This window comes from Drosophila hydei, unplaced genomic scaffold (genome assembly GCF_003285905.1).
Source record: "Drosophila hydei strain 15085-1641.00,03,60 unplaced genomic scaffold, DhydRS2 tig00008130-arrow-arrow-pilon, whole genome shotgun sequence".
In the NCBI taxonomy this organism is placed as follows: domain Eukaryota; kingdom Metazoa; phylum Arthropoda; class Insecta; order Diptera; family Drosophilidae; genus Drosophila; species Drosophila hydei.
In genome coordinates, this window is record NW_022045839.1 from 1,882,309 (window position 1) to 1,908,486 (window position 26,178).

A 26,178-nucleotide genomic window follows, 5' to 3' on the forward strand; every position below is an offset into this window, starting at 1 on the left:
TGTACCAAAAAGTCGGCTAAGATTTAAAGCTTAAATGAATAGGAAATTATTAACATACGCATGAACAGTCTGAGATATAAATACATTAATATTCTATGCAGAATTTGTTTTAAGCGGGAATACCATTGATATTGAACATTGCTTTGCTGCTAGATATTACTACAACATAGATCCTTAACCTCAAGGACGCTAGAGTTTTAAAATGCCATTAGATAGTTGAGTATTTAGATTTAGTTTTAGTTTAGTTGTGGTTGCTATATTTAGTATAGTTAATAATACTTAGGCGCTGCTGCTGGAGCGCTCGGTGCTGAGCAGTTCGCCAGCTCGCAGCGTCTCCTGCGGCACTTGCTCCACCTCGATGTATTCCTCCTCCTCCTGCTGCACGGGCAGCGCAGCGGCGTTTGGCGAATTCGGTGGCTCCGACTCGTAGAGCTCCTGCTTGACGTGGCTGGGACTGAGCGTCAGAGGTGAGCTGGCCGTCGAGCTATGCGTCTCCTGCTTGGGGCGCGCAGCGGCTGCAATTGCTGCCGACTGCGTGCGCAGCTCGTGCGCTCGCTGATGATGCTCCAGCTCGGCGCGAAAGTAGAATTTCTCCGGGCACAAATTGCAGTCGTACGGACGCGTGCCGTGCTCCGCTATGTGGGCGAGCAGGCCAGCGGGTGCCGTGAAGACGGCCGAGCAGATGTAGCAATTGTAGCCACGCTGCTCGGTGCCGGCAAACGTGTGCTCGACGAGATGTTCCTGCAGCTTCTGGGCGTGTGGCAAGATCATTTTGCAGAGATTACAGCGATGCTCCAGATAGCCACTGGCGGCAGCTGCAGCGGCAGCTGGGGCAGCTAATGCTGTTGGCTGCACTTGCTCCTTGCGCTTGCCATTCAGATTGTGCTTGCGACAACATTTCTCGCACAACTTGGCCGTTTCTCCAGCGCCGGGCAGCGGCTCCAGGCACAGGGCGCAGACGGGCTCCTGCAGGCTGTTGCAGCTGGGCGATTTGGTATGGAATTTGGCATGCAAGCTCAGCTCGAATTCGGAGTGCAGTGTCTGGCGACAGCAGATGCAGGCCATGGGCAGATTGCCATCGTTGCCATGCTCGCCCAGGTGAGCGCGGAAGGCGGCCACATGCTCCAGCTGCTGGCCGCAGTGGGCGCACTTGCCGGACTGCCCCACCTTGGAGTGCTGCAGCTTGTGCTCGGCGAGTATGGCCGGCGAGGGAAAGATCTCGTCGCAGATGAGACACTTGTGCTTGCCGCTCGAGTTGTGGCAGCTCTTCATGTGCTGCTCCAGCTCGGCGCGACTCTTATAGTTGCCCGAGCAGTAGGCGCAGCGCAGACTGACGCCCGTCTTCAGGTTGTGGGCGAGTTTGCGATGCGAATGCAGCTCGGCCTCGCTGCGCAAGTCCTGGCGTTCGCACATGCCGCAGCTGTAGCTGTTGTTGCTGCTGCTGCTGGCACTCGCCGCCGTCGCCGCTTGCACAGCCTGAGGCGTGGGCAGCTCGGCGGCACTGGCATTGGCCGGCGAATTGGCCTTCGCCGCGTACATTTCCATCAAATAGCGCTGGCTCAGGCCGTACATCAGGGCTGGGTGCGGCGCTTGCTTGGTGTCCACTTGCAGCGGGCTGTTGTAGAACTTGCTCGGCGGGTTGTTGCCGCCGAACAAGCCCTTGAAGGCGACGTTGTAGTCTATGTGCAGGTTGCTATTGTTGTTGTTGTTGTTGTTGTTGTTGGCATTGTTTGCTGCGGCAGCAGCTGCAGCGGCCGCAGCCAGAGGCGGCAGCAATGCATTCACATACAAGCTGCCCATGTTGCCAGCCACAGGCGACTCCTTGTCCTTGATGCCACCGTGCTGGCTCTGCATGTGCCGGTCCAGCAGGAATTCCACGTGAAACGTTTCCGGGCAGCTGGGGCAGCGGAATTGTCGCGCATGCGCCGCCAAGTGGAAGTGCATCTCCAGCTCCGATGAGCAGACGGCGCGACAGAACATGCACTGCAAGGGATTGGCCGGCGCTGGCGGATTGCCCAGGCCCTGATTGCCCAGCTGGTGGCGCGTCTTGACATGCACATGGAAGTCGGCATCGTTGCGGAAGAGCTCCAGGCAGGCGCTGCACCGCAGCAGCTTCGACTCCTGACTGTGCGCACAGGCCAGATGCAGCTGCATCGACATGCGGTTCTCGCACAGCTCTGAGCAGAGCACACACTTGAGCATGGTCTGCACGTGCTCGGCCAGCAGATGCTGATGCAGCTCCTCGGCCTTGGCGTAGGACTTGCCGCAGCTGGCGCTGCAGCAATTGAACTCCGAGCTGCTGATCAAAAAGTGGGCAACCACGTGGCGCTCGTATTCGCACTGCTCGGGCAGACTCAGCCCGCAATGCGGACAGATCAGCTGCATGCCCTCGGCTATGTGACTCTTCAGATGGTTCCGGAAGCTCTCGAAGTCCGGCAGCCCAGCGTTGCACTGATTGCAAAAGAAGATGCCCGGCGGCGGCGGCGGCTGCTGTGTGGGCGATGTCAGAGGACGTCGCTTATTGCTGCTCAAGTCGGTGGGCAGCTCCTGTTCGGGCTTCTCCGACGCCGCCAAATCCGACTTGACCTTCGACTGCGGCGAGCCGAGGCGATTGAACTGCTCGTAATAGGCATTGGGACTGCTGAGCCGATCCAAGTGCGTCACTCTCATGTGCTGGAACAGCGCCGCGATGTTCACAAACTTCATCGTGCAATATTCGCAGCTCAATTGAAAGCCATTCGTCTGGCCATCCGCATCCTTTTGCTGCTGCTGCTGCTGCTGCTGCTGCTGCTGCTGCTCGTGTGTGCTCTGCAGATGCGCATTTAGCTGCTCGAGACTGCTGAACTCCGTTGCCTTGGGACAGTAGCTGCAGCGCAGCAGCGGCGTGGGCGTGGCTATCGTTGTGGCCGTGGGCGTGCTCGTTAGCTGTCCACGCGCCCGCTTCGGAAACTCCAGCCGGCTGGGACTGCTGTCGGAGGCCAGCGCCAAGGCATAGCGACGCTTGTGCAAGCTGCCATTGCTCGATATCGAGGCAGAGCCCGTGGACCGCGGACTATAGTTGAGCGCATTGGGATTGCCGCCAGCTGCCAGTATCGCGGCGTTCTTCTTGTGCTTCTGCATGTGGGAGGTCAGGGCGGCGGCCGTGTTGTAGCCACGATTGCACATGCTGCACTGGAAGGGCTTCTGGATGTCGTGTGTCTTCATGTGAATCTTCAAATGATCGCTGCAAGCAGGAATCGAGCAGAAGCCCAGAAGAGAGGGAGCTTTAGTTATGGCTAAATTTGACTATAGATCAAAGTCTAGGAAGAGTCAAGACACTTGGGGTGGGGTCTATAGGATCTTGACTAAGCAAATGTTATCTACAGACTAAAAGGAGAACTGAAACAGCTGAGAGAGTTGAGTGGCTGAAGAAGAGAAGGCATAGCTTGTAGAGTATATGTTGGCAGTGCATATAGGATATGTGTTAGTATATAGGGTATTAAATGTGGGACATTGCCCATAAAGTCTAGACTGTGCAATCTGAACTATAGATTGCTGGCTATTGGTGGTATTCCTATACTATTATAGGGCAGGGGGCATAGGACCTTGTTAAGGAGGAAAGTGCACATCAAGAGCATTGACTTGCAGTATTTTTGGCAGAGTATTAACTATAGGGTATTACCTTTAGACTGGCTATGACATCTTCTCGATATATGTGACACTTGTTTGTTATTCTTAGCGCTCAAATGTCTTTAACAAGCTACTTTTGTTTTTAATTTTTATAGCTGATTTGTTTTCAGAGAAATCTCTAGTCTCACATTGTCTTATGGAGGGCTTCTTCATATTCTCAATGTACTAAATGCCTAGCAAGCTTCGATTAGTGTAGCAAAATGTGGCACAAACTAAAGCAAGAAATCATTCACTTTCTGTACACCTTCAACACTTTCCAATATTTCTAGCTAAAGTCTTTGTATAACACTCTGAGGCTTAATAACCTCCCATTTGTTTAGCTGCTTGACTATTTAAGTAGATTCTCACTCTTCTAAGCTCCTTTTTTAGAGGCATTTGCAAGACTTTAACTTCTCTTTATTAAGTCTTTACTTTACTTTATTTTAGGTATAGATCCTAACTCCTATTATTCAATTTAATTTTTAAATAATTTTTAAAGTCTCTTTTTTACTTTACTTTACTTTAGGTATAGATCCTAACTACTATTATTCAATTTAATTTTTAAATAATTTTTAAAGTCTCTTACAATTTCGGCTCGCCTTTGGGCTCATGATTTATAATTTAATTTTATTTAGTTTTAGATGTTACGTTTTAGTACTACGAGCTTTATTTTCTCTCTTATCTGAAGTCATATATATAGACTCATAAAAGAACTTATATATATTAGACTTTTATATGGAAGGTTTCTTTTTTCAGGCTGAAGCTTAGTTCAACTGAAGAAAGCTATGCCTCCCTATCCCTCTCTCTCTCTCTCTCCTCTCTCCCTCTCCCTCTCTCTCTCTCTCTCCTCTCCCTCTCCTCTCTCTCTCATCCCTCTTCTCTCTCCTCTCTCTCTTTCTCTCTCTATCTCTCTCTCTCTCCCTGTTTCCCTCCCTCTGTCTCAGTCTCTTGTTTATTTACTCTCTCTTCAGATTTCTTGTTAACTTAGATTTTCATATAAATGCAGCTACATTTATCTTTATCCATATACAAACATCCCATTCTCTCCGTCGACTACTTGCTATCTTTAATTTCCAATAGCTTTTTATACCCTATATTTTTTGTAGTCTTTATGTACTTCAAGGTTTCATTTGGGTCACAGCCTAAGTTCCAAATACTTCTCTTCACTTTGTTGATCGGATGCAACTTTAAGACGTTATCTTTGGGTTTAGCTTGTCTGCCTTAGACCAAGCCTCACTTTACTCTAGTTTCCCCTAAGTTTCTTCAGCCTTTCTTCCCCCAATGCATGGCTATTTCTGTCCTTTATCAGCTAGCTTCATGGCACTTACCTTCTGGAGAAAGCAGCCTCGCAATGCGGACACTTGTAGTTCCTCTCATTTGTATGCAGCTTCTTGTGGCGATCTCGCGAGCGCTTGTGCTTGAAGAGCTTCGCGCAGTATTCGCACTTGAAAGGCAAGTGTTCGGCATGGCTCTGAAAGAGAAAGAGGAGTAGTATGAACAGGAGTTAGACAGAGACAGTGCTTAGCGCGAGTTCAACAAGTGCTTTGGGGGCTCTGATATCTAGTTCCGAGGCGAGGCGAGGCTCGCCTGCTCGTCTGACTAACCTATTTGAAATTCTTAGAAGTTGTCGAGCTGTTGTCGACTCGCCTGATTCCTGTCTTGAATTTATTGCTGCAGTTGGCTAAAAATTCAAACCGATTCAGAATCTGCATAGCAGTGAGTTCGAGAGGGCGTAGGGGGCGTGCGAGGGCGGTTCACGTAGGTGTTTCGCTTGGCTTGTGGACAAAAATTCATCTAAATGCGCAACGCAAACGCCACAAAATGCTGAGCCGTGTGGAAGGGGAGGGACGGGCGAGGGACACGGGGGTGTTTAGCTCCACACACACACACACACACACACACACACACATGTAGACACTCGCACACACCCGCAACCGGTTTACTTTTTGGGTTCTTTGGCGGTCGGCGCATTCGCTTTGAAGTACATTAAAAAAAGTTTTTTTTTTTTTGCAAAAAATTAGCCCATTTGTATGCAAGTCCCCCGACTGAAGTTTGGCTTATTGCACAATATGAGCGTCGAGTGTTGGCCCGGCCGGGATTCTCGTGTCGGTTATGGTTTTTTAAACTGTCGCGCCAATCATCCACATCATCAGCATATTGCCCATATTTCTACCCCGCCTAGGATCAAAGCGATGCGCATTATGTTTGAGCCACGATAAGCGATCTGCAGTAGTCCTAAACACAGTTGCAATTGGGTTAACAACTTGTTTGCCGCTGCTGATGTCATGGGCGTTCCTATACCCGCCCAACAACAGCAACAACAACGGCCAGAAGAAGAAGAGTAGCCAGAGCAACACATCAGCATGATGAGACATGCCTTCAAGTGGGTGAACATCGAGTGTTACGTGTTTGGGTTTTGTTTGAAATGCTACCGAAAACGTATTTGTTTCTCTTCCTCTTCGCTTCGCTTTGTAGGCACTTTGCCGTCCTCTAAGAATGCTCTGTTTTATATGTATAAAGGCCGCTAGATATGCATCGCATATATAGGAATTTTTTTGTTTTTTTTTTTTTGTTTTTTTCGGTAGAGAAACTTTTTTGCAGGCAATGAACATTTTTGCACGAATGCGATCGCATGGATAAGCTGGGCGGGAGCTTGGAGATTAAATAAATCATTTATATGGGCAAGATCTATGGATTATAGTAGGGTCTATATATTTATATATAGATATATGTCTACTATAAGCCACTATTGCATATTCATAACAATTTAAATTTAAAAACAATCAATTGAAAGAGAAGTTGAAAGCTGCCTGGAATTATAAGAAAGTTGAAGGAAGTTTTCTATAACTTCATAGTTACATAATGGCTTAGCTTTATCTATATATAACTTCAGCTGCTTCAAGAACTTGTTTCACTCCACAGCCAAAGTTAAGTTAGATCTAGCTTAATACGACTGCCTCCATATACTTTATTTTTATTCAAGACTTCAGCATTAAGTTTGAGCTTATTTTGCTAGTAAAATTTAATTTAAATTTATTCCTTATCAACTTTCTTTGCAGAGTATCAGAGTTTAAAGGAATTTGATTTTACAAGTAGAAACCTTTAATTCAGGAACATATTTGTGCAGTCTTTTAACATCTATATCATATGATTTACATTATTCAATTAATATGCTGCAATGCATTTTTGTTTTTTATTTTTTTATAGTCTATTTCCTATTTCAAAGTTCTAATTAGCTTAAGCACAGTTTCTATACTTATTCCGTAATTTCATTTAGTTTGTAATTTCAGGCGAAAACTTGAGTTATTCTCAAGTATAAGTATAAAACGTATAAGTATAAAAGTCTAGTCTAGTCTTATTGCCCAAAATGTTTAAATTTAATGTTGAACTATTCTATAGATTTTATTTAGCTTGGCCAATTTGAAAAAACTGCAACTGGAATAGATAAAATTACTATTCAGCTGCTCTACAAATAGAGCTAGATAAATGATACGCCTCATTTGTTAGACTCCTCTATAGATAGACATATTTAACAGATATCTGTTTTATAGGACTATCTATATGGAGTGAGGTTGAACAGCAATCTATCAATCTATCATCTTTACATCTATTTATCTATCCAGCTATCTCTCTATATATCTATCCATATAGCTATTTATTATATAGATAAATATCTATCTATATAGCTATTTATTATATAGATAAATAAATAGCTATATAGATAGATATATAGAGAGATAGATGTATAGATAGATAGATATAGATGATAGATTCTATCTATCTATATATTTATATATTTATATCTATCTATCTATCCATCAATCTATCTATTTATCTATTTATCATCTGCCTATCTATATCTATATATCTATCTATATATATTATATATATGTATCTATATATCTATATCTATATATCTATCTATATATATTATATATATGTATCTATCTATCTATATATTATCTATCTTTGAATATTGTAAATAATACAGAAATATTGCTATTTTTAATTAAGTTTAGCTTTAATTTGTTTTCATCTGCTTTAAGCTGCAACAAAAATAAAATTTTCCTTTTTATAGCAACTTTTTTGCTTCAGCTTTTCTTTAGATCAAATTGCACTTTCTCCTTTGATTACTTAACTCTTCTAATCCTTCAGATTTTCATTAATTTTCTCTAATTTCTTTTTCATTTTAACTTAATTAGTTGCAGTTTGAGCGGTGTTCTTTACCTGCAGATCCTTTTGCTAAAAATAAAATTTAGCGAAATCATAAACTAATTTATCATTATATTTTTTTTTCATTATTATATTATCATTTAATTTAATCAATGCTTTTCCAGCTCAGCAATGGCCTTAAGCCTTTTCAAGCCAAACAATCGATAGCAATTAACGATTCACGCGCCGCGCGACATTTGATTACTTAATGTGCCGCAAAAGGATGCCTCAGTGGCTGCCTCTGTGGCCTCAGCGCTGACTGACGCCAAACATAGTGCCCCATTTAGAACCACCTTAAGCAGACGTGCGACAGCCACCCAAACACTAAGCGCCTTACATAATGTCAGGTTGAGTAATTAACCCGTTCGTGGGGTCTGTCACCCTGAGGAGGCACCGAACTCACCTGCACGTGATGCTTCAAGTAGCCGAGTCGCGGAAATGATTTATCACAGAACTGACACTGATAGGAGCCGTCGCCGCGACTTTTAATCCCCTCCCCTGTCAACTTATCAAACTTGGCGGCTGTGCCATGTCCTTGTCCTTGTCCTGCAGCCAGTTTTGCATCCTTATTGATTTTGCGCAGCTTGTTCGCCAGTTTCAGCGCCTGCTGATGATGATAATGATGATGATGATGATGATGCAAGTGTGCCGGTCGCTTCGGCTTGCTCAACTCCTGCTCCAGTTCCGTTTGCTGTGCAGCATCGCCGTTCGCCTTGGCCTCCTCGCCGGGCTCCTCGCCTGCCTGTGGCTGTGGCTGCTGCGACGACTGCTGCTGCTGCTGCTGCTGCTGCTGGGAGTTGGGCGTCAAAGTGCCATCCGAGATGCTGGGCGAGTAGCTCGATGAAGTGTGCGTGCTGTACATATCTGTAAGACAAAAAGCATCCATAGGGTATCAAGTAGTTTGTAATTAAGCGCATGTCGTGTGGGCAGCGACTGCATCCTTATTAGCTCGTCGGCTTTCGCTCTCTCAGTTGCTCCGACTGTGACTAAGACAGGAAATCAAAATTGGTTGCCAACACTTAATTCAATTAACACATGCAACATGTTTTTGGTGTTGCCTCCACCCCAGGCACAGACACTGGTCAATCAGACCCCCCCCCTTCCTTCCCCCAGCCCCGCCCACTTTTATCTCCCACTCTCGCTGACTGTAAATGAGCCGCACGTTTGTTTCATGCAAACTAATTGCGCTCGCTGTACTTAAGAGCATTTTAATTACAAGTTCTGGCTGCCACTTGACTCCGCCGCACACATTAGCATTAGCATCGGGGCAATGAGGGTCACTCCAATAAGTACACTGAGCGCAATTGGCGGGCGAGGGTCGCGTGAGAGAAACAGAAAATGATATTTACGAAAATTGCTGTTGCTGCTTAAGCTTATGGAGAGAAAGTTCTCTTCAATTGTATGCTTATATATATATGGTGGATAGCTTTCATAGGGATGAGTCCTGGAAGATATGATGATCGTATTTCAGAATTTTCTCATAGAGATTTGTTCATCTATATCTATAACTATATCTATATCTATATCTATATCTATATCTATATCTATATCTATATCTATATCTATATCTATATCTATATCTATATCTATATCTATATCTATATCTATATCTATATCTATATCTATATCTATATCTATATCTATATCTATATCTATATCTATATTTATATCTCTAATATATATTCATATCTATATCTTCTTTACATTCAATGAGAAATTATTTTGCTTTACTTTTTTTGTCTTCATAGACATTTGCCCTTTTTTTTATTTCCTATATTATTTAAAGTATTATGGAAACATTATTTAAGTTCCCAAATTTTACTATATATTTTTAAATATTTTGGGTTCCACTCAAGGCAATCTTTCCTATTCCAACTCACACCTGTATGCTTTAATCTTGACAAATCTTATTTTCCTTACGCTGGCACCCTTCAAACTTAAGATTCTTAAAATCTCTTTAAACTTTCTCAGCTTCACAATTTGCTGTAGATAGATCTGTTCAGCCTTAATCAAAACAAGCTTTAAAATATTTTTCTATTAAGTTTAAGAAATTGTTAATTTATCCTAAGAAATGACATTCATAATATGAATTATGTAAATTTCGTATATTCTACACTTGATCCCTAGTAATTTCTCTCAGTGCACACGACTACTTCTACATACATTTACTCATCTATCACCACGCGCCAAGTGTCGTCTCTTGTTTTGTTTTTGGTTCACTTTCCGTTTTGGAAAAACTTTAATTGAAGCTAATTGTGGCCGATGCGTATGTCCGTCCCCTGTCTATATAACTGCTGTACATATTACTACTATCTATCTATCTAGCTGTATCTGTTGGCTGTGCAGCTCTGTTTGTTTTGGCTGGCGTCGCTTGAACTCTGATCCGAAGTGTGGCTCCTCTTAGAGCTCCTCAAGCAGCAGCTTTTGGCCCCTTAATTAGGAAACATGAAAATAATGCATCAATTTAATTAATATCGGCGTCAATTGAGCATTATCTGCGACTCAGCTGTCAGCTCGCAGTGTGAGGAGTTACTTGGGTCAAAGAAAGTTAAAAGAGATTTCAGCAAATCTTAAGATTTGGTAGGGGCAGATGTCAGATGAAAGGCTTTGAGCTGATTGCAGCTATGGGCTATGAAATGGAGTTGAAGTAAGATTGGACAAGATTAGAAGACAATTAGAGGGAAGAGTAGAAGAAGAGGATAGAATGTAAAATTTATAAGTGCAATTGGAAAAAACTCGCTGAAAATCACTAAAATAATCAAAAATTTACGATTGATGAAAGATAAAATTGATAAGTGAGGCTCAATTTAACTAATCTAATTTATAGAGAATCAGATTAAATTATATTATATATCATATATGCTATGTTATATATCATAATATACACATATGAAGTTGCCTCAATTATTATTGGAATTTATTTGATCTATATAAATATATTATATATATTAAATATATTAAAGATATACCTAGAAATATATATTTGATACCAGTTTAGGCAAGATAGAAGAACTAGAAGACTAGCCTATATATAAAGTTTTCTATATATGCTAGCTAAAAGATTTATATATATATATAGGTTTAGAGTTGCACTAAAGAGTCGAAAAACTTTAAAGTAAAATTGAAATAATATTTAAATATTATTCAAATTGTATATCATGTTTTAAGCTTTAAACCAGCATAGACAACTGACCTAGATATGGTATATATAAATATATATCTCTATATATATTTCACTAAGAAATCCCATTCAATGTCTAATTCCAATCAAAAATATTTAAATTCAAAGAAAGTTTTTCAACTAGAACTCCTCAGTACTGGGCACCCATCACAAGGCTTTCCAAAGTTTTTAATTTTTCAAGCAATCGCTCTCTTAGCCACACTAATTACCATTATTTGTTATCTCCTTGGTCGCTTGAATCTTTTCAATTAAATTCTCTAAACGCGAACTGGGACCGCGATACAACATCTTTAAAGCCATCATGGCATTGTCAGCAATCAATCAATCAATCAAACAATCAATGAAATTGATTTCAAAAAACACAATTTGCACTAAACATTTATCACTAAGAACTTTGAAGCTGCTCCATGGGAATGCTTTTTGCCTTTGCTTGATTAAAATTACAAATTTTGTTATTCAATTAACGCGCGACACCAAAGGATCGCAATTGTTGTTGTTGTTGTTGATGTTGGCGCGACAATGTGGACGTCCTAATGCCGCGAGCACCAAAATGTGACTAAATCAGAGCCAAGAGCCAAGCGCCGTAGGAAACCCGAAGCAGTAAACGCCGTCGCTGTCGACGCCGTCGTCGTCGCAGCAGCCAAAAGGAACGGGCGTCAACGCCTATTCAACCAACAACAACAACGGCAATAAATGCGAGCACTTGGCGAACCAGTTGGTTGCCCAGCGCATGCGTGTCTGTGTGTGTGTGTGTGTCGGTGTGTGCGCTTGCATGTGTTGGTGCGTGTGCGGCCTGCCTTTTGGGATTCTCGCACCAAGCGCGCGACGTCGACGTCTCTGCTGCACTGCCAGCAAATGAGAAGCAACAAAGCAAAGCATTAAATGGCGCCCCATACACTGGCACACATACAAACACACACGAGTACACGCTAACGGAAGCCGAAACGCAGCCATGCGTGAGCGAGCGAGCGCAACCAAAAACACAGAGAGAGAGCAAGAGCGTCAATTTGGTATGTACATGTGTGCATGTGCTCTGTGTGTTTGTGTGTGTGCTGCCTATATACAGCCAGTCAAAAGGCGGAGCATGGGAGCCCCTATGGTGCGACTGTCACATTGGGCGTTCATTTAGCTTATGGGCGCGGGAGAGCGAGAGAGCTGGTGAGTGCGCACATACTTTGTTAATTTGTTGTGGAAGGGGAGGTAGCTGTACAATTTGATATATATTTCTTATTTATGTGAAAAGCAACCAAACCAAAAAAAGCAATAGAGCGAAGCTCAGGCCGCAAAGAAATATGCAAATTAGGCAAAATGTCAGGTGTTGAAGCTTTTGGAAAGTTTTTGTTTTAACTGCTATGGTATCTATTTGCGTTTGGGTTGGTCGACAGGTAAAATAAAGGTTTCTAATTCAGTTGAAAGCGTAGATATTGTGTTAATTTTTTAAGAGGATTTGTTTAATATGAGCAAATTAAAGTCTTAAATAATTTACAATTTATTGTTTAGCGTTATTCACAAAATTTTAGCTTTTATATATATATTTATAATTATATACGCAGATATTTATATGTACATTTTTTATATATTTCATTATTTTAATCATTATATTTATATCAGAATAACTATTTATGTATCATTTTTATTCCAGAGTTCTATCTTTACCTAGCCATAGATAAGAATATATAATATATAAACTGATCTACGTTAGCTAAATTATGCCGTTGTATTATAGTATATATAATATAATGTAATATATGATATATATAATATAATAATATTGCCTAGCTTGCTAAATATTTTCATTATTAGACTTTAATTAAGCATCTAGTTTATAATGAATATAAAGAGAATTAATTTAAAAAATCATATTTGAGTTTAGCAGAACTTACAATGAAATTTGTAAAATATTTAAAGAGAATAAGTTAAGAAATTTGAAAAAGCTTTTAACAAAATAGTAAATGCTGTGCATAATTTATTTTTTAGAATCTATTAGCTCATGAATATCCCTTTTTTTTTCAACATGTCAAAGTTGTTTTATCATTATCCAAAATCTCTCAAACTGCCGTTCCTCCAGTCTTTGTCATACTCTAATGCCCCCTCTGTCTCATTCTTATATCTTCCCATATTTCCCCATGTTAATATTTATAAACTACATCCATTTGCATATAAAATAAACGCATTACGAATGCCGTCAATAAAGCGGTAAAATTGACACAAAATGATGAGTCAAATAAAAAAAAAAGAAGAAACCAGGGAAAAAATCGGTTGAAAAGGCCAAAAACGGCAGAGAACACGTTTAAGCCATTAGCGCTAAAAGTCAGCAAATGTCGCCCGTCAATATGGCAAAAATTGTGGGCAACAAGGACAACGAGCCAGTGCCACCACAGGCTGCACTCAGAGGTAGTCAGCAGCAACACTCTGCATGCCACTAAAACCCAAATTAATTATGCATGCAACAGCAGCAACAGCAGCAACAGCAGCAGCAGCAGTAGCAGCTGCAAAGCCCCAAAAAGTGCAGTAGCAGCAAAAATTATTTTTTTCTGCTGCTGCTGTCAGCAGCACTTAACAACACGCCCTCTACCGCCGCTCACTTAAACAAAAAACTATTAAAGCAATTAAAAAATCACTTTACACATTAGCAGCTTTTGTTGCTGTTATATTTCTGCTCGTTTTTTTCTCTCATAGACAGCGCTGCCCAACTGCCATTGGTTGCTGGGCAGCCAATGGCATTCGTTCGTTGCGCTGCCAACGCATGCGTTGCTGTTTTGAGCGGGACAGCTATAGCTATACGTGTGCTGCTCTCTCTCGCTTATTTACTCTGCAGCAGTTGGGCAACTCTCTTGCTATCGGTGCCTGCTATTGTTGTTATTGCTGTTGCTGTTGTTCTTTTTCGTTCGTGCGTAGCACATATTGACAGCGCTGTCGATTGTGGGATTTGCTTATGTTTAATTACAGCGAAAGCTGCGCTAATTGTGCGGTTATGTGTTGAGCTCTTTGCCTTGTTGTTGTTATTTATGGTGTTATGTTTTCGTTTGCGCCAGTTTGTCGTTTGAGTCTTTGGTTTGAGTTTGGAATTCCTCTCTGTGGCCCTACTCTATAGTTGAATGGTTTATAGTATAACTCTTCTAGTTATATAAAAATAAATATTTTATATTATAAATTTGTATATATGTACATATTTATGTATATTTTGTGATAGCTTTTCAGATTTTTAATAAAGAAAATATGCCAATTCATAAGTAAATTAAAAAATAAAAAACAAACATGTTTGTTAAACATTGCTAATTAATATAATAATGAATCAGATTACAAAAAAAATTAAATTGTCTTAGCCTTTACTCAACCAGATATCAGCTAAAAATGTCAATTGAGGAAAAGCCAAAAATTTCCACGAACTAAGCCAACTTCAAAGTTGATTAAATAATAGATGTACAGCCCATCAATCCAATAGAAACTTAAAACTCAATTCAAAAAACCAATTAAGGTTAATTTAGCATCCTTAATTTTTAATGTTTTGGCGTTAAAAAAAACTTGTCAAATCGAAAAACAAGAAAACAAATTTCTTTCCCCAAGTTTTCGCTCTAATTGCAACAAGAAAATCATGAAATTTGTCAAGCTAATTGTTGAAGCAATGGAAAATCTTGTTGCTAAGCGTTTTCCACTGTACAAAACAGATTTGCTTAGCGCCCGTTCAAATGTTCAGCGGAAAAATGTAAAAGTTTTTAGCTTTTGAGTTGGGATTTTTGGCTCTTTGGTTTTTGCCTTTTTGTCTCTGTGTTAATTACGTTTGACTGACAGTTTTGTGACAGCAACAGAAGCAGCAGTAGCAGCTGGCGGCCAGGAGCAGCAGGAGGAAGCGCGTTGCAGGACGACGACCACGATGAGCCCAAAGTCGAGCCTTTTTATGTAGCTGGGCGGGGTAGGTTGCCACGTTTCATGTGGACTCTTGGCATGGTGGGTGAAAGGGTGACCAGCTGCCAGGTAAAAGCGCCCTGGCAATGAGTGAGCCTCAGATTCAACTGCTTTTCCGAATACCCAGCGATTGCTGTGGCACTTGATTATGCTGAACTCAACTTCATGAGTCTTTCAAGTTTACTACATTACATTAACATTTTTTAGTTGATTATTGATTTGTATTATTTATAAATAAATAAAAAAAGAAACAACTTTTCATACACTTAACCTAATTTGAATTACAATTTTCGAAGCTGAAAACTTAAATGAATAAATTTTTATTATTCTTCTTTTAATAAATGCATATATATTTTGATTACTATCCTTTTTTTTATATTTTATTTAACTTTCCAAAGTACCACATTTTTTTATATTTAATTTGTTTAAAATTATTTTATTTTAAATTCTTTTATTATTATTATTTTTTTGTATTAATAATATTATATTTTGTTATTTTCTCTAAATTATATTAAATATTTTTTTAATGAATTTTGCTTAATTTATTATATTTAAAAATTTATATTTATTATTTAATTTTAATGGCTTTATAATGTAATAAAATTAAATTAAGTTATTTTTTATTTTTTTATTGTTTATTTATTTATCTTATTTCTGATTAAAAACTTTTTTTGCATCTAATTTTTATAGCTTAATATTTTAATTTAACTTATTGTGTGTCTTTACAGGGTATCTGCTTAGTCTCCCACCCCAAGCAACTTGTATGGCCGCATTCTAGCTCTTGATTTCTGTGCATTTTTAATGCGCGGCTAATGTGACGCCAAAAACTTTTGACTTTGACTTTGACTGAGATTTGTTGGTCAGCGAGCAGAGAGCAGTGAGGAGGAGGAGGAGGCGTAGATGAGATTGGTGGCTGCTGGGAGTGGGTGGAGGAGGACAGGTCCTTCCACATGGCTGTTGGCTCATGTGTCAGGCTTGTTAGGCTGCTGACAGGCAAAGGGTTTTTGGCTTTTTGGTTTTTGTTTTTGTTGGCGCCCTCATGCATAATAGATAAATTATAAAAATAAGCACAAAACACACATGCGAGTGGGTGTGCGGGGTGCCGCTTGAGCTGCCTGTCAGCCATTGTCCTTCAGCGCAAGTGTCCTTTTGTTGCCACGTCACCAGGTCGCAGCGCATTTTAAATTAGCCATTTCTATTGCCGTTCGCTGCTAAAGTCACTCAAATTGTCACTTTGATGTACTGACAGCTCCAAGCCCAAGGTCCACAGCTCGAATCCCGCTGCCCATGTACATAAATTAATGAGTATGTGTGTGTGTGTCTCTCTCTTTCTCTCCCCATCCCCCCCTCTCCATCTCTTTAGACTTGCAGCCTCAACTGCTGACTCGCTCACTTTTAACTGCACAATTAATCAGACGCTTAAGACCACATTTAATTAGAGGCTTTGCTCCTTTTTTAACTGAACCAAAAAAAAAGTACAGAGAACCCAAAAAAAGGTTCAATTGTACTTTACTTGTACCTTGTACAAAAGAGTTTTATATTTTGACCAATTATTTAAATCGCATTAAGTCATGTGATGCTCTTAAAAAATTATGATTGGCAACAATTCCAGTTTCAATTTAGAGTCTTCAGTCTACAATCTAGGAGTCTCTTAGGAAAACCTTAGATTAAACATATTGCTGTTGCTTATATGAACAAAGCTCTAGTAGGGAACACCCAACTAGAATATACCCAGGCTAACTGCTGTGCAATAACATTCTTCATATGCTAAGCTTTTTAGTCAATATTTTAATTATAAAAAAAAACCAAAATTACATGGTTAATACATGAAGCTGTAGGCGAAATTTGGTAACTCTAGCAATAAAGACGCAAGAGATATGATTTAACAGCTAAAGCTCGATAAGGTTACATTGAGACTTTATAGAGTCTGTCTCCTTCCGCCTTTTATATAGATTATGTAGATGTAAGATTAGATCAAATTAGCCCAAACTTAACTTTTATTTTCTCTGAGAAAATGCTAATCCGTAAATAGCAGAAAAATTCAAATATTAAAATTAATTTTTATGAATTTTTCTTCGTACTTGAATGCCTTCGAAACGTAGCTAACTACATTTAGCTACCCTCATCATATGACTTTACTCCTTTTAGAGTCCGCTTCCGAGTGTTGTCCTTAAGCAACCAAAGGCCAATTAGCTGGGCGCCAGTTGGAACCCAACTGCGAGGCCTTTCAAAATATTTGAGGCAAAGTCAATTTATAGATAAAGCAAAACAATAATTAGAGGCAAACGATCAGATAAATGGAGATATATATGTGAGGAGTCATTGGGCTAGATAATGATGATCCTTTAAGAGCTATTATTCTGGATGTCAAGTTGCGTAAAGTCGTCTTGTTGAATGAAAAATGAAGTGAGGAGCTCAATCTGGGCGCAGGCATCAGGTCTGGCTGCAGGCGCTGACACAAATCAATCAAGCGGCAGGTAGAACCAGTTCAGTGCAGTTGCGAGTCAGTTCAGTTCAGTTCATTGATCGGGCACTGAGTCAATCTTGATCGACTGTCAGCGCTAATGATGATGTGGCTGACGTCGCGACGTGTCGGGTGCGTAACGCCGTTTACGCCTGCCCCTAGCTGACGCCTCGCTGAAAACTGCTTGAAAAGGGTTCGACAAAAGGTTTTTTCCTGTGGTTTTTTTGACTTTTCGATTTTGCTTTGTGTGTGTTTTTCAGCCTGACTAACCTGGCCATAATTGACTTTCGCACCTGCCCACAAACCGCAGCATAGTTAGAGCTTCGACCCCCACAGCTGGGCACGTGCTCTGCAGCTTGCGGTCACGAGTGGGGCAGCTGACTGGGCAAGTATCTGTGCATTGCCACAAACTGTGGCAGCTGCTCTGCTACTGGGCACGCGTGCCATAAAGCGCTCGCCGCTTCCAACTGAAGCACTCGTAATTGAAATGCAAACAGAAAATCTTGAGCGCTCGCTGGAGAACAGATTAACATGTCCGATTGCCACATCCGTTTTTGGCTTTGTGTGCGGCGATTCCGGTTCCCGATGGCTATCTACGCCTCTCTCTCTCTCTCTCTCTCGCAAAACCCCGGAAACTAGAACTCTATGGCCGGGCGTTTCAAGTACCGCTGTTAACGGAACAATCCACTAAAGAAACCAACAAGAAAAGGGGTCGACAATTCTTTCGGGTCTTCGCGGCTTCGCTGGCGAAATTGGGTTTACGATGGCGAACGCACGGCCGTTTCTTGATGTTGATAATAAACATAAAATCATTTTATTGCCCATCATCATTTTGTCGTCGGCGTTTGCGTTTGCGTTTGACATTTAACTAATAAGCCAAAGGTAACCAACTACACACACCTTTGCCAGGCAAAAACTATTGACTCAAGACTTTGCAATTGCATTTGCTATGCATAGCAAACTATGGGCATAAAAGTAGGCACGATGCTCGCCTAATGCCTTGAGGTAAATAAAATTATTTATGGCTTATTATGTCAACATGTGGGCGTTGCCAACCAAACGCTCAAATGGGCAAATTGGGAAATGTGCTAAGTGCATCAGTTAGAAGAGATCTTGAGAGAGGCTTCAGACTGTATTTAATATATAGAAAATATAATGAATATAAATGTTAAATATATTTTATATAATTATTAAAATTGTTATATATATTTGTTGTATTATATTTTTATTTATTATTTAATATGTATTTTATTTTATTGATATTTTTATATTGTATTAAATGTTTTAAGGCTGCCCAGTTATATGTGCTTTATTTGCATTTATTTTAAAGCAGAAGCCACTTAATAAAATAACCCTAAAAAGCTCTTGATATTCAATAATTAAATATATCTTATAAAATACATATTATACAAACATATAATATATTTTATATATATTTATTTATATATATTTATTTACCAAATATTATTTATAAATTTCCTAAGCACAAGTCTAAAGCTAGTTTGAATATTATTTATGCTTTCAGCATGCGAGCAAAGATGTCAATGCCTAGATAAATCCAGGTAAATATAAATGAAATATCTTTAAGCTGTCTAGTTGTATATTTAGAGAACAAAAGTTGTTAGTTAGTAAGCGTATTGGAGTATGCTAAAACTGTCTTCTTTAATATACAATAAATCCTGCTCTGAGAGCCTAGAAGACAGCCTCTCAGCTGACAGGCTTAGACTGCAATTGAAGCCTTAATTAATTTATGATCAATTATTAAATATTTTATATTTTTTATTATTTATCTAGTATCTATTATAATTCACTTTTAATATATTTTTAATAATATAGTAAGTGTCACATAAAGTTCTATCAACAATCAGTTTGGATATCAGGCAATTGCAATCATTTGAGCTGAGAGAGAGATAGCAGAGGAGCAGGAGGCGGGGCAGCTCAAGCCGCGGCCTAAATAATGCATAGCCATATATAAGATTTATGCGACGAGGAAGCGAAAAGGAACGGAAAGCCAAGGAAAGGAAACACATAACAATACGTCCAAATTAAATCCTTTAATGCCAAGGAAATGGAAGAGTAAGAAAAACATTTCAGCGTGTATTTCATTTAAATTACCAGGAATTTATCTTGCAAGAGAATACGCAAATGTGAAGAGCTGCTTAAGGTTGGGGTGGTTGACTGTGGCTTGAGAGTGGCGAGTGTGCAGTGTGGAGTGCGTGGAGTGCGTCCCCAAGGAGCGGGTGGTGCGCGAAATTGTGCCTTGGAGTCGCATAAGACAAGCAACGGCGAAAGTGGCACCAAAAGTATGCACATGGGAGCCACCAAAAAGGGGGGCAAGCAAAGGGCAGGACGGGGGCGGGGCGCAGCACTAAACCAATTGGCGTGCTGGTGTGGGTGTGTGTGTGTGTGTGTCGTAAAACGTTCGCAGACTTTTTATGCGAAATGAAAACGTCTTGCGCGAAAAATAAGAATAAGTTGCCTGGACTTCTCGATGGGGGGCAAAGTCCTGCTCCTGGTGGAGTTTTCTTTTGTTTTTTTTGTTCGCATTTCGCTTTGGAAAACTTGGCCAGGCAACACCTAACGCACATAAATCATGCAGAAGGTGGCAACAGCCAGCCGAAGACAAACAGCAAACAAAACAAAGCGCTGGGCGTGTCATAACTTTTGCTTGAGTCCTTTTTGGCGCGATTCCCAGGACATGGTCAGGCAGCCTTTTGCAGGACTCGCGGGAAGCAGACAACGCGCCAGCGTCTCGCGCGTCCAGCATCTGTTCGCTGCAGGCAAAACTTGCTAGCCAGCCACTAAGAGGGTTCCTTGTAGAGATGTGCTGCACTAGCAGATACCCTGTGCCTGGACTATATCCTGATATAGTTCGCTTAATCTCTAATAGTATATTTATTATAGGCCTACAAGCAGGTGAAAGCTCTACTTTCAGTATTTATTGAGATTCGTCCCAAAACAAGCTTAGATAACAATCGATATATATCGATTTTAAGCAATATTTAAGACTTGGCATTACAGTTATATAAGGTTTTGTATATCCGTTCCTTGCCTGTCATAAAATATGCACTGATATGCACTGAAAGCCAAAGCTTAATAATCGATATTTATCGCTTTTGAGCCATTGATGAGTCCAGGCCTTTTCCAACCCAAACACAATTAAAGTCTACAGCTCATTTTAACTACAACAAGCTTCTCGCTTGTACTTTATATAATAAAAGTAGTGAAAGACCAAAAAACTCGATCGATATCTATCGATTTTAATCAATCTTCTTCGATCAAAGTGTCTTCTTCTTTCGTACCTTTTCCTAATCTATGCAGAAATGACAAATAATCAAGCTAAAGTCTCTGAAGTGGGATATCTCCTGTCGCCCATCAACTCTTGCTTCACTTGAGCAATATACCCACACTCAGCTGCTATGCAGGGTATGTGAAATTGGTAAAAAGTAAGTCGCTGCAACTGACAGGGCGTGCCAAGTGCAGTGTTAACCCTATCCCAGCCCCTGCCGAGCTCAGCCCAACTCTCGAGCGCTTTTCAACACTGGTCCACGTGGAACAACTTTTCTCAGTGTTTTTTGTATTTTGTTGTTTTTTTCGCTCACTTGTTTAGCTTTGGTGTCAAGGCGTTTGTACACCTGAGATTGCAAAGTTGCGTTTTAGTTTTTGACTCGTTGTTGCTTTGGGCAGTTATTATTTATGGGCAATAAATTAAAATAGGAAGGGCGTTTCCAAGGGTTATACACGTCTGCATATAGACGGATGTACGTACAGAGAGTGCGTTTGGCTACGAAGCACATTTGATGCGTGTTGACCCAATTAAAAGCGGCGTTTTGGTTAGAGATCTTTAGCTTAAACGTGATCTCGGCCCTTTTGAGTGTCGCACACACACTCACACACATGCACACATTGTGTGTGGTTCATTAAACTGTGCCATGTCATCTGCTGCTAACCGCTTTAGTGACCAGTTTTCCACCAGAGATTGACATCTAAAGCAATTTGCGTTCATTTCTTGTGAAAGCAACGGACATCGGGCTAAACAAGCAGCGCGCACTGTGAGAATTTTTCGCCACTTTAAGCACAAATCTTCAGAAGCCTCGAAATATAATTGGGAACGTTTTGCTTTTCTCTTGAAGTGTGCTTAGCCGGCAGATACCCTATAGCAAGCAGTTGAGCATTTCAAGCATGAACTCGACTAGTAGTTACCCTATACAGATTATCTCCCGATAGATTTTTATTAATAAACTAACTGACACTTGAGAGCATTAGAAGAATCTAGCATGAGCAAGCTTAAGCATGCTCGACTAGTAAATACCCTGTACAGAATTAGTAATCTATCTAGATATATGTTTCTTAATATACTAATTAACACTTGAGAGCATTACTGTAGAAGAATCTAGCAAGAGTTTGCTTGAGCATGCTCGACTAGTAGATACCCTGTTATATATTATGCTGCACAATATTAATAATACATTTTCCATAATGCACCAAGTGATTTCTTCGGAAATTGCAGCAGTATAATGCAGCATGCAGTTTTTTGAGTATGCTCGACCACTAGATACCCTGCACATATTAATGTATGTACTTGGCAATGTTTGTTAATATACTAACATATACTTAAGACTATTATTAAGAAACTATAAAGTTTGCATTAACTAAAAGACGAGTTTGCTCGACGAGCACATACCCTTTACTTGCTCTAAAACGTCTTTAGAAACTCAAAGCAATGTAGCTGTGATTAGAATTGACGTTAACAACGTAAGGCTAGTAAATGGCTTTGCTTTACTTAAGTGCGCACGACTAAGAGATACCCTTTACGCTAATAAAACTCACTGAGCTTTGATTACTCAATATAATATGAGAAATATAATGTAATAATAAATACTTAGTGATTTTAATACTTCTGAGAAGTGTAGTTAATAGTTAATGTAAATATATACCCTATAAATAAGCTTAAATTGTTAGTTAGGTAAACCTATTAGCTAATGCTATATGGAGATAGCTAGATAAATCAGATAGCTAATGCTAAAAGTAGATATATACACTAAGCACATGCGGAGGTAGCGTGCTACCCACTCTCCTACGCACAGGGTATTGCTGGTCCACACGCAAATCCACAGAGCAGTGGGAAAAAGAAGCAAACAAAACCCTTCCTTTTTTGGAGACAAACAGCAATTATTTATGGTCTTAGAGGCGGACATGTGAGGCGCTTGCTTTTTGCACTTTTTGGGATGTTCGAGCTTGTTTGTCTTGTAAGACAAATGTGTAATTAATTGCGTCGCATCAAAAGGAAACTTGAAACGGAACTAGCTAACTATTTGCATAGAGCATGTCTTAATACAGAGACCTTAGCTCCCCCTCCTTCTGTGTTAGCTTGTCAGTTTTTAAACTAGTTGGGCCGCCGTTTCCTGCGTCTCGTACACGTGCTATTAATAAATCAAAAGGACACAGGCTCTGCGTCCGACCGGAAGTCCAAGGCAAAGCCAAACAAATGAAATGACTTGAGCACAACTTTTTAGCGTAGACAAGGAAGCAAGCTACACCCTCCCTCTCTCTCGGGCTTGTCTGCTCTGCAACTAATTGCATTTCATTGCATACATTTAGGCGCTGCAGCATCAGCTGCACAAATTTCACAGCACAATTTCTTCAAATCACATCGCAAGCCGTAAAACGTTTCGAAATTGTTGCCAAATAGCCATGGCGCACACAGAGCCACAGAGCAAGATTTCCATGGAGCCAACCACACACAAGTGCCTCTCAGCTAGCTGGTCGAAGCATATCAAAACTGCCCAAGCAGCCAGCCAGCCAGCGAGCCAGCTAGGCACAAGGCTGTCTCGAGCTGAGGTGCGGGCAGAGTCGTTTAGACTGGCCAAGTGTTGAGTGCTGTGGTAGCTTAACTGAGTGCGTGCACTGAGCGAAAATGTGTTCGTGATGTAATGAAAAAATTTATAAAAATTTCTGTTGACAATATTGAAAATTACATTGAAAAGTAGGCCCTAATCAAGCAACTGTTATGGCCAGAATCTGTGATCAACTGTGATCTATTTGAAGCGCTCTAGAATTGTGCGTGAGCCCAGCAGAAGGGTATATATGTTTGTACAGTAAATATATAGTATGCATATGGCTTTGACAGTCTCTAGAGTAGGTAACTTGAGTAACTTCCATGTCTCTAACTATGTATATAAGATTATAGACTTTTTGCCACGCTCACAATATAAATTATTATATACCCAAAATTCCAAGTCTCTAGCTTCCATAGCGCTTTAAATAGTAGCAATAGGTATAGTAATTCCCGCTTTGGTACATGCCTAGTTGGCTTATGTAACGATATATATATATACAATAAATATATACGATATATATATACAATAAACATATACGATATATCTATACGATATATATCGTAAAGTAAATTTCAATTCTCTAAATCTACAGAGATAAGAGGAGCGTGCATGTTATACAAAAACCAATATACTCTCTTAACATTGTGAACGAGCAGCAAAATACTCTTCTTGATAGACATAAATAGCTTAAGAAAGTTGACTTAAAGCTAAGATGAATTGGTATATGATGTATTTTAAGTTAATACATATAAAGCTGCAATCTTTTTCTCTCATAGTACACCTGCATTTCGCACAGTGTAGTCAAGCATAAGGAAGCCCGATAAACGCATTAAACCAACGCCAACTCAGTCGACTTATTCAAGCAGTCAACCAAGTGAAGTCTGTCTGCATATGAGTGTGTGTGCCTGAGTGTGTGTGTGTGCCTAGCAAATGGGCAGCCCGCAGCGGGACGCGACGTACAAGTAAAAACAAAAAGCACAAGAAAATTGTGTAAAAGAAAAAAAAAAAACAAACTAAATAAATATCAAGCAAGAGGCAGGCTAAGAAGAGGCGTGGCGCAGGGACTGTGGGGCGGGTCGAGTAGCAGCAAACGACAGAAAACGAAACAAATAAACACAGGAAAAAGCATACGAAATGGCACTAGAGAGAAATGTGGCAAAGCAGAGCCAGCAGCCGGGGCAGAGTGGGCCACGAGAGGAGCCAGCTGTGGCACGGATGCTGTTGCTGTCGTTGGCTCAGGCTGAGCAGCGCTCGTTCGACAGCTCGTAAATGGCAACGAGGATGTATGTGGTGAAAGTGAAGTGGCTTTCGCTCTAGCTGTGGCTCTGACTGTGGCTGTGGCTGTGGCTGTGGCGCCTGCGACTCCGACTTGGTGTTGATTGCTGTTTGGGGTTTTTAAAACGTAGTTAGGCTGCCCCGGCCCGGACTTGGTCGCTCTCTCTCTCTCTACGTGTGTGTGTGGCATATGGCAACGACACCCGCGGCACAGGTGTAGAGCACCCAGGAGTGTCATCGCCGGCAGCCATATAATACCCCATACGACAATTTCAATGGTTATGGCAAGGTTAACACTGGAGCCAAGAGGAGCTGCGCTTGATATGTGTGACAAAATATACACACACACATACATATATATATATATATATGTGTGTGTGTGTGTGTGTGTGTGACTTACCCGAATAGAAACTGTCCAGGCTCTGCAATTCCTCATCATCATCGTAGTCCTCATCGCCGCTAAGGCTAAGCAAGTCATCCTCCAGCTCGTCCTCGGCATCTTCTAGAAGCAGAGAAAGAAGCAGCAGCAGTTAGTTAGTTGTTGCTGTTGTTGCAGCTGCTGCTGCTGCAGCAGCTTTCAACTGCGGCACGTTCCACACAGCCGCTAGCTGCATGCCACGTCCCCAGTTGCAAGGAATTTTGATTATGCTATGCCCCTGGGTGCCATAATTCCATGCCCAAGCATAGCCTCAGACTACAATCCCCCATTCTCGCTTCAGCCTGCCCCCCTCGCACAACCCCTACGACTCGTCGTTTTAAGAGCATTTAAGAGCGCCTCTGCTGGCTGCTGCGCATGCGCCTGCCTCTCGCATCGGTGAGCGTAAAATTTTGTTTTGGTTTTTGGCCACAAACTCTCACACACACTCGCACACACAGACAGCAAAAACAGCTGTTGGCTCAGCACGTGTTGTGCCTCTGTCTGAAGGCACAAATTCTTGTTGGCTTTGAACCCGTCTGCGATTTAGAACGTGGAATGCCTGGCGCAACATTTTCCACACATTACTCATACGCAGCGTTTGACGCGTCTTTGTCTGGACGTGGCTTAGGCTGTGCCACAGTATCCCTGGGCTGCCTGTGGTGTCGCAGCTGCGCTGTCTGGCGGCCCCAAATTCATTGTCTTATAATATCTTTCGCTTAGCTGCTTGAACCGTGAGTTAGGCAATCAGCGCATATTTGGCTTAGATGAATTTTTCATAGCAAAAAATGTCAGTGTGAAGGGAGCTACTTAAGATGAGCCAATATTTTGAGAAGTTGGGTATTTTAGTGTGAGAAACAATAGCAGTTGCCTGAAGACTGAAAAGTGAATGAAGCTTAGACAGCTTGAGAAATTGATGATAAATTGAGCTATCAAATCGAGGCCAAGTAGGCTGAAGCTCTAGGCAGAGGACTTGGAGTTACTACTCTTTATTAGCTTGAAGTTTATTTTGTATTCGTAGCAATTGCGAGAGCTGATCAGGCAAGTTAATGTGCACGAGGTGTGTTCCAAAAGTATCACAAATTTTGATTTTTGCTGCTCTCTGACTTTTTCTTCTATACGAAACTGAATGAAGTTCCAGACGTGACTCTCAGGCACTTCTTCTTGTACTCGAGACTCCTTACTGAATGCTGCTCTACTATTCTACTATAGAGCAGATAAAGACGGCAGCGAAGCA

At 40.9% G+C, this 26,178-nt stretch overlaps 1 protein-coding gene across 2 annotated transcripts; it reads right to left on the minus strand.

Moving 5' to 3' along the window:
- Nucleotides 1–256: 256 nt before the first annotated feature.
- On the minus strand, nucleotides 257–25,809 carry LOC111598027 (zinc finger protein 423 homolog). Of its 2 annotated transcripts, XM_030225368.1 has the most exons (4): nucleotides 24,927–25,809; nucleotides 8,264–8,724; nucleotides 4,977–5,119; nucleotides 257–3,223 (listed from the first exon to the last, which is right to left on the minus strand). In XM_030225368.1, exons 2-4 carry the CDS (start codon nucleotides 8,720–8,722, stop codon nucleotides 280–282), a joined length of 3,546 nt encoding a protein of 1,181 aa, XP_030081228.1. In that variant the 5' UTR covers nucleotides 8,723–8,724; nucleotides 24,927–25,809; the 3' UTR covers nucleotides 257–279. The 2 variants fall into 2 exon arrangements, with proteins under 2 accessions (XP_030081228.1, XP_030081227.1); XM_030225367.1 differs by lacking the exon at nucleotides 24,927–25,809 and having other exon boundaries at nucleotides 8,264–8,746.
- Nucleotides 25,810–26,178: the final 369 nt, after the last annotated feature.

Bases quoted from the DNA above. Each gene is read 5' to 3' on its own strand.
- LOC111598027 (XM_030225367.1), bottom strand. From the start codon at position 8,746: ATGGATGCTTTTTGTCTTACAGATATGTACAGCACGCACACTTCATCG. The intron at 5,120-8,263 runs GTGAGTTCGGTG...TTTCTCTTTCAG, and splicing joins ACTTGAAGCATCACGTGCAG to AGCCATGCCGAACACTTGCC. The intron at 3,224-4,976 runs GTAAGTGCCATG...TCCTGCTTGCAG, and splicing joins GAGGCTGCTTTCTCCAGAAG to CGATCATTTGAAGATTCACA.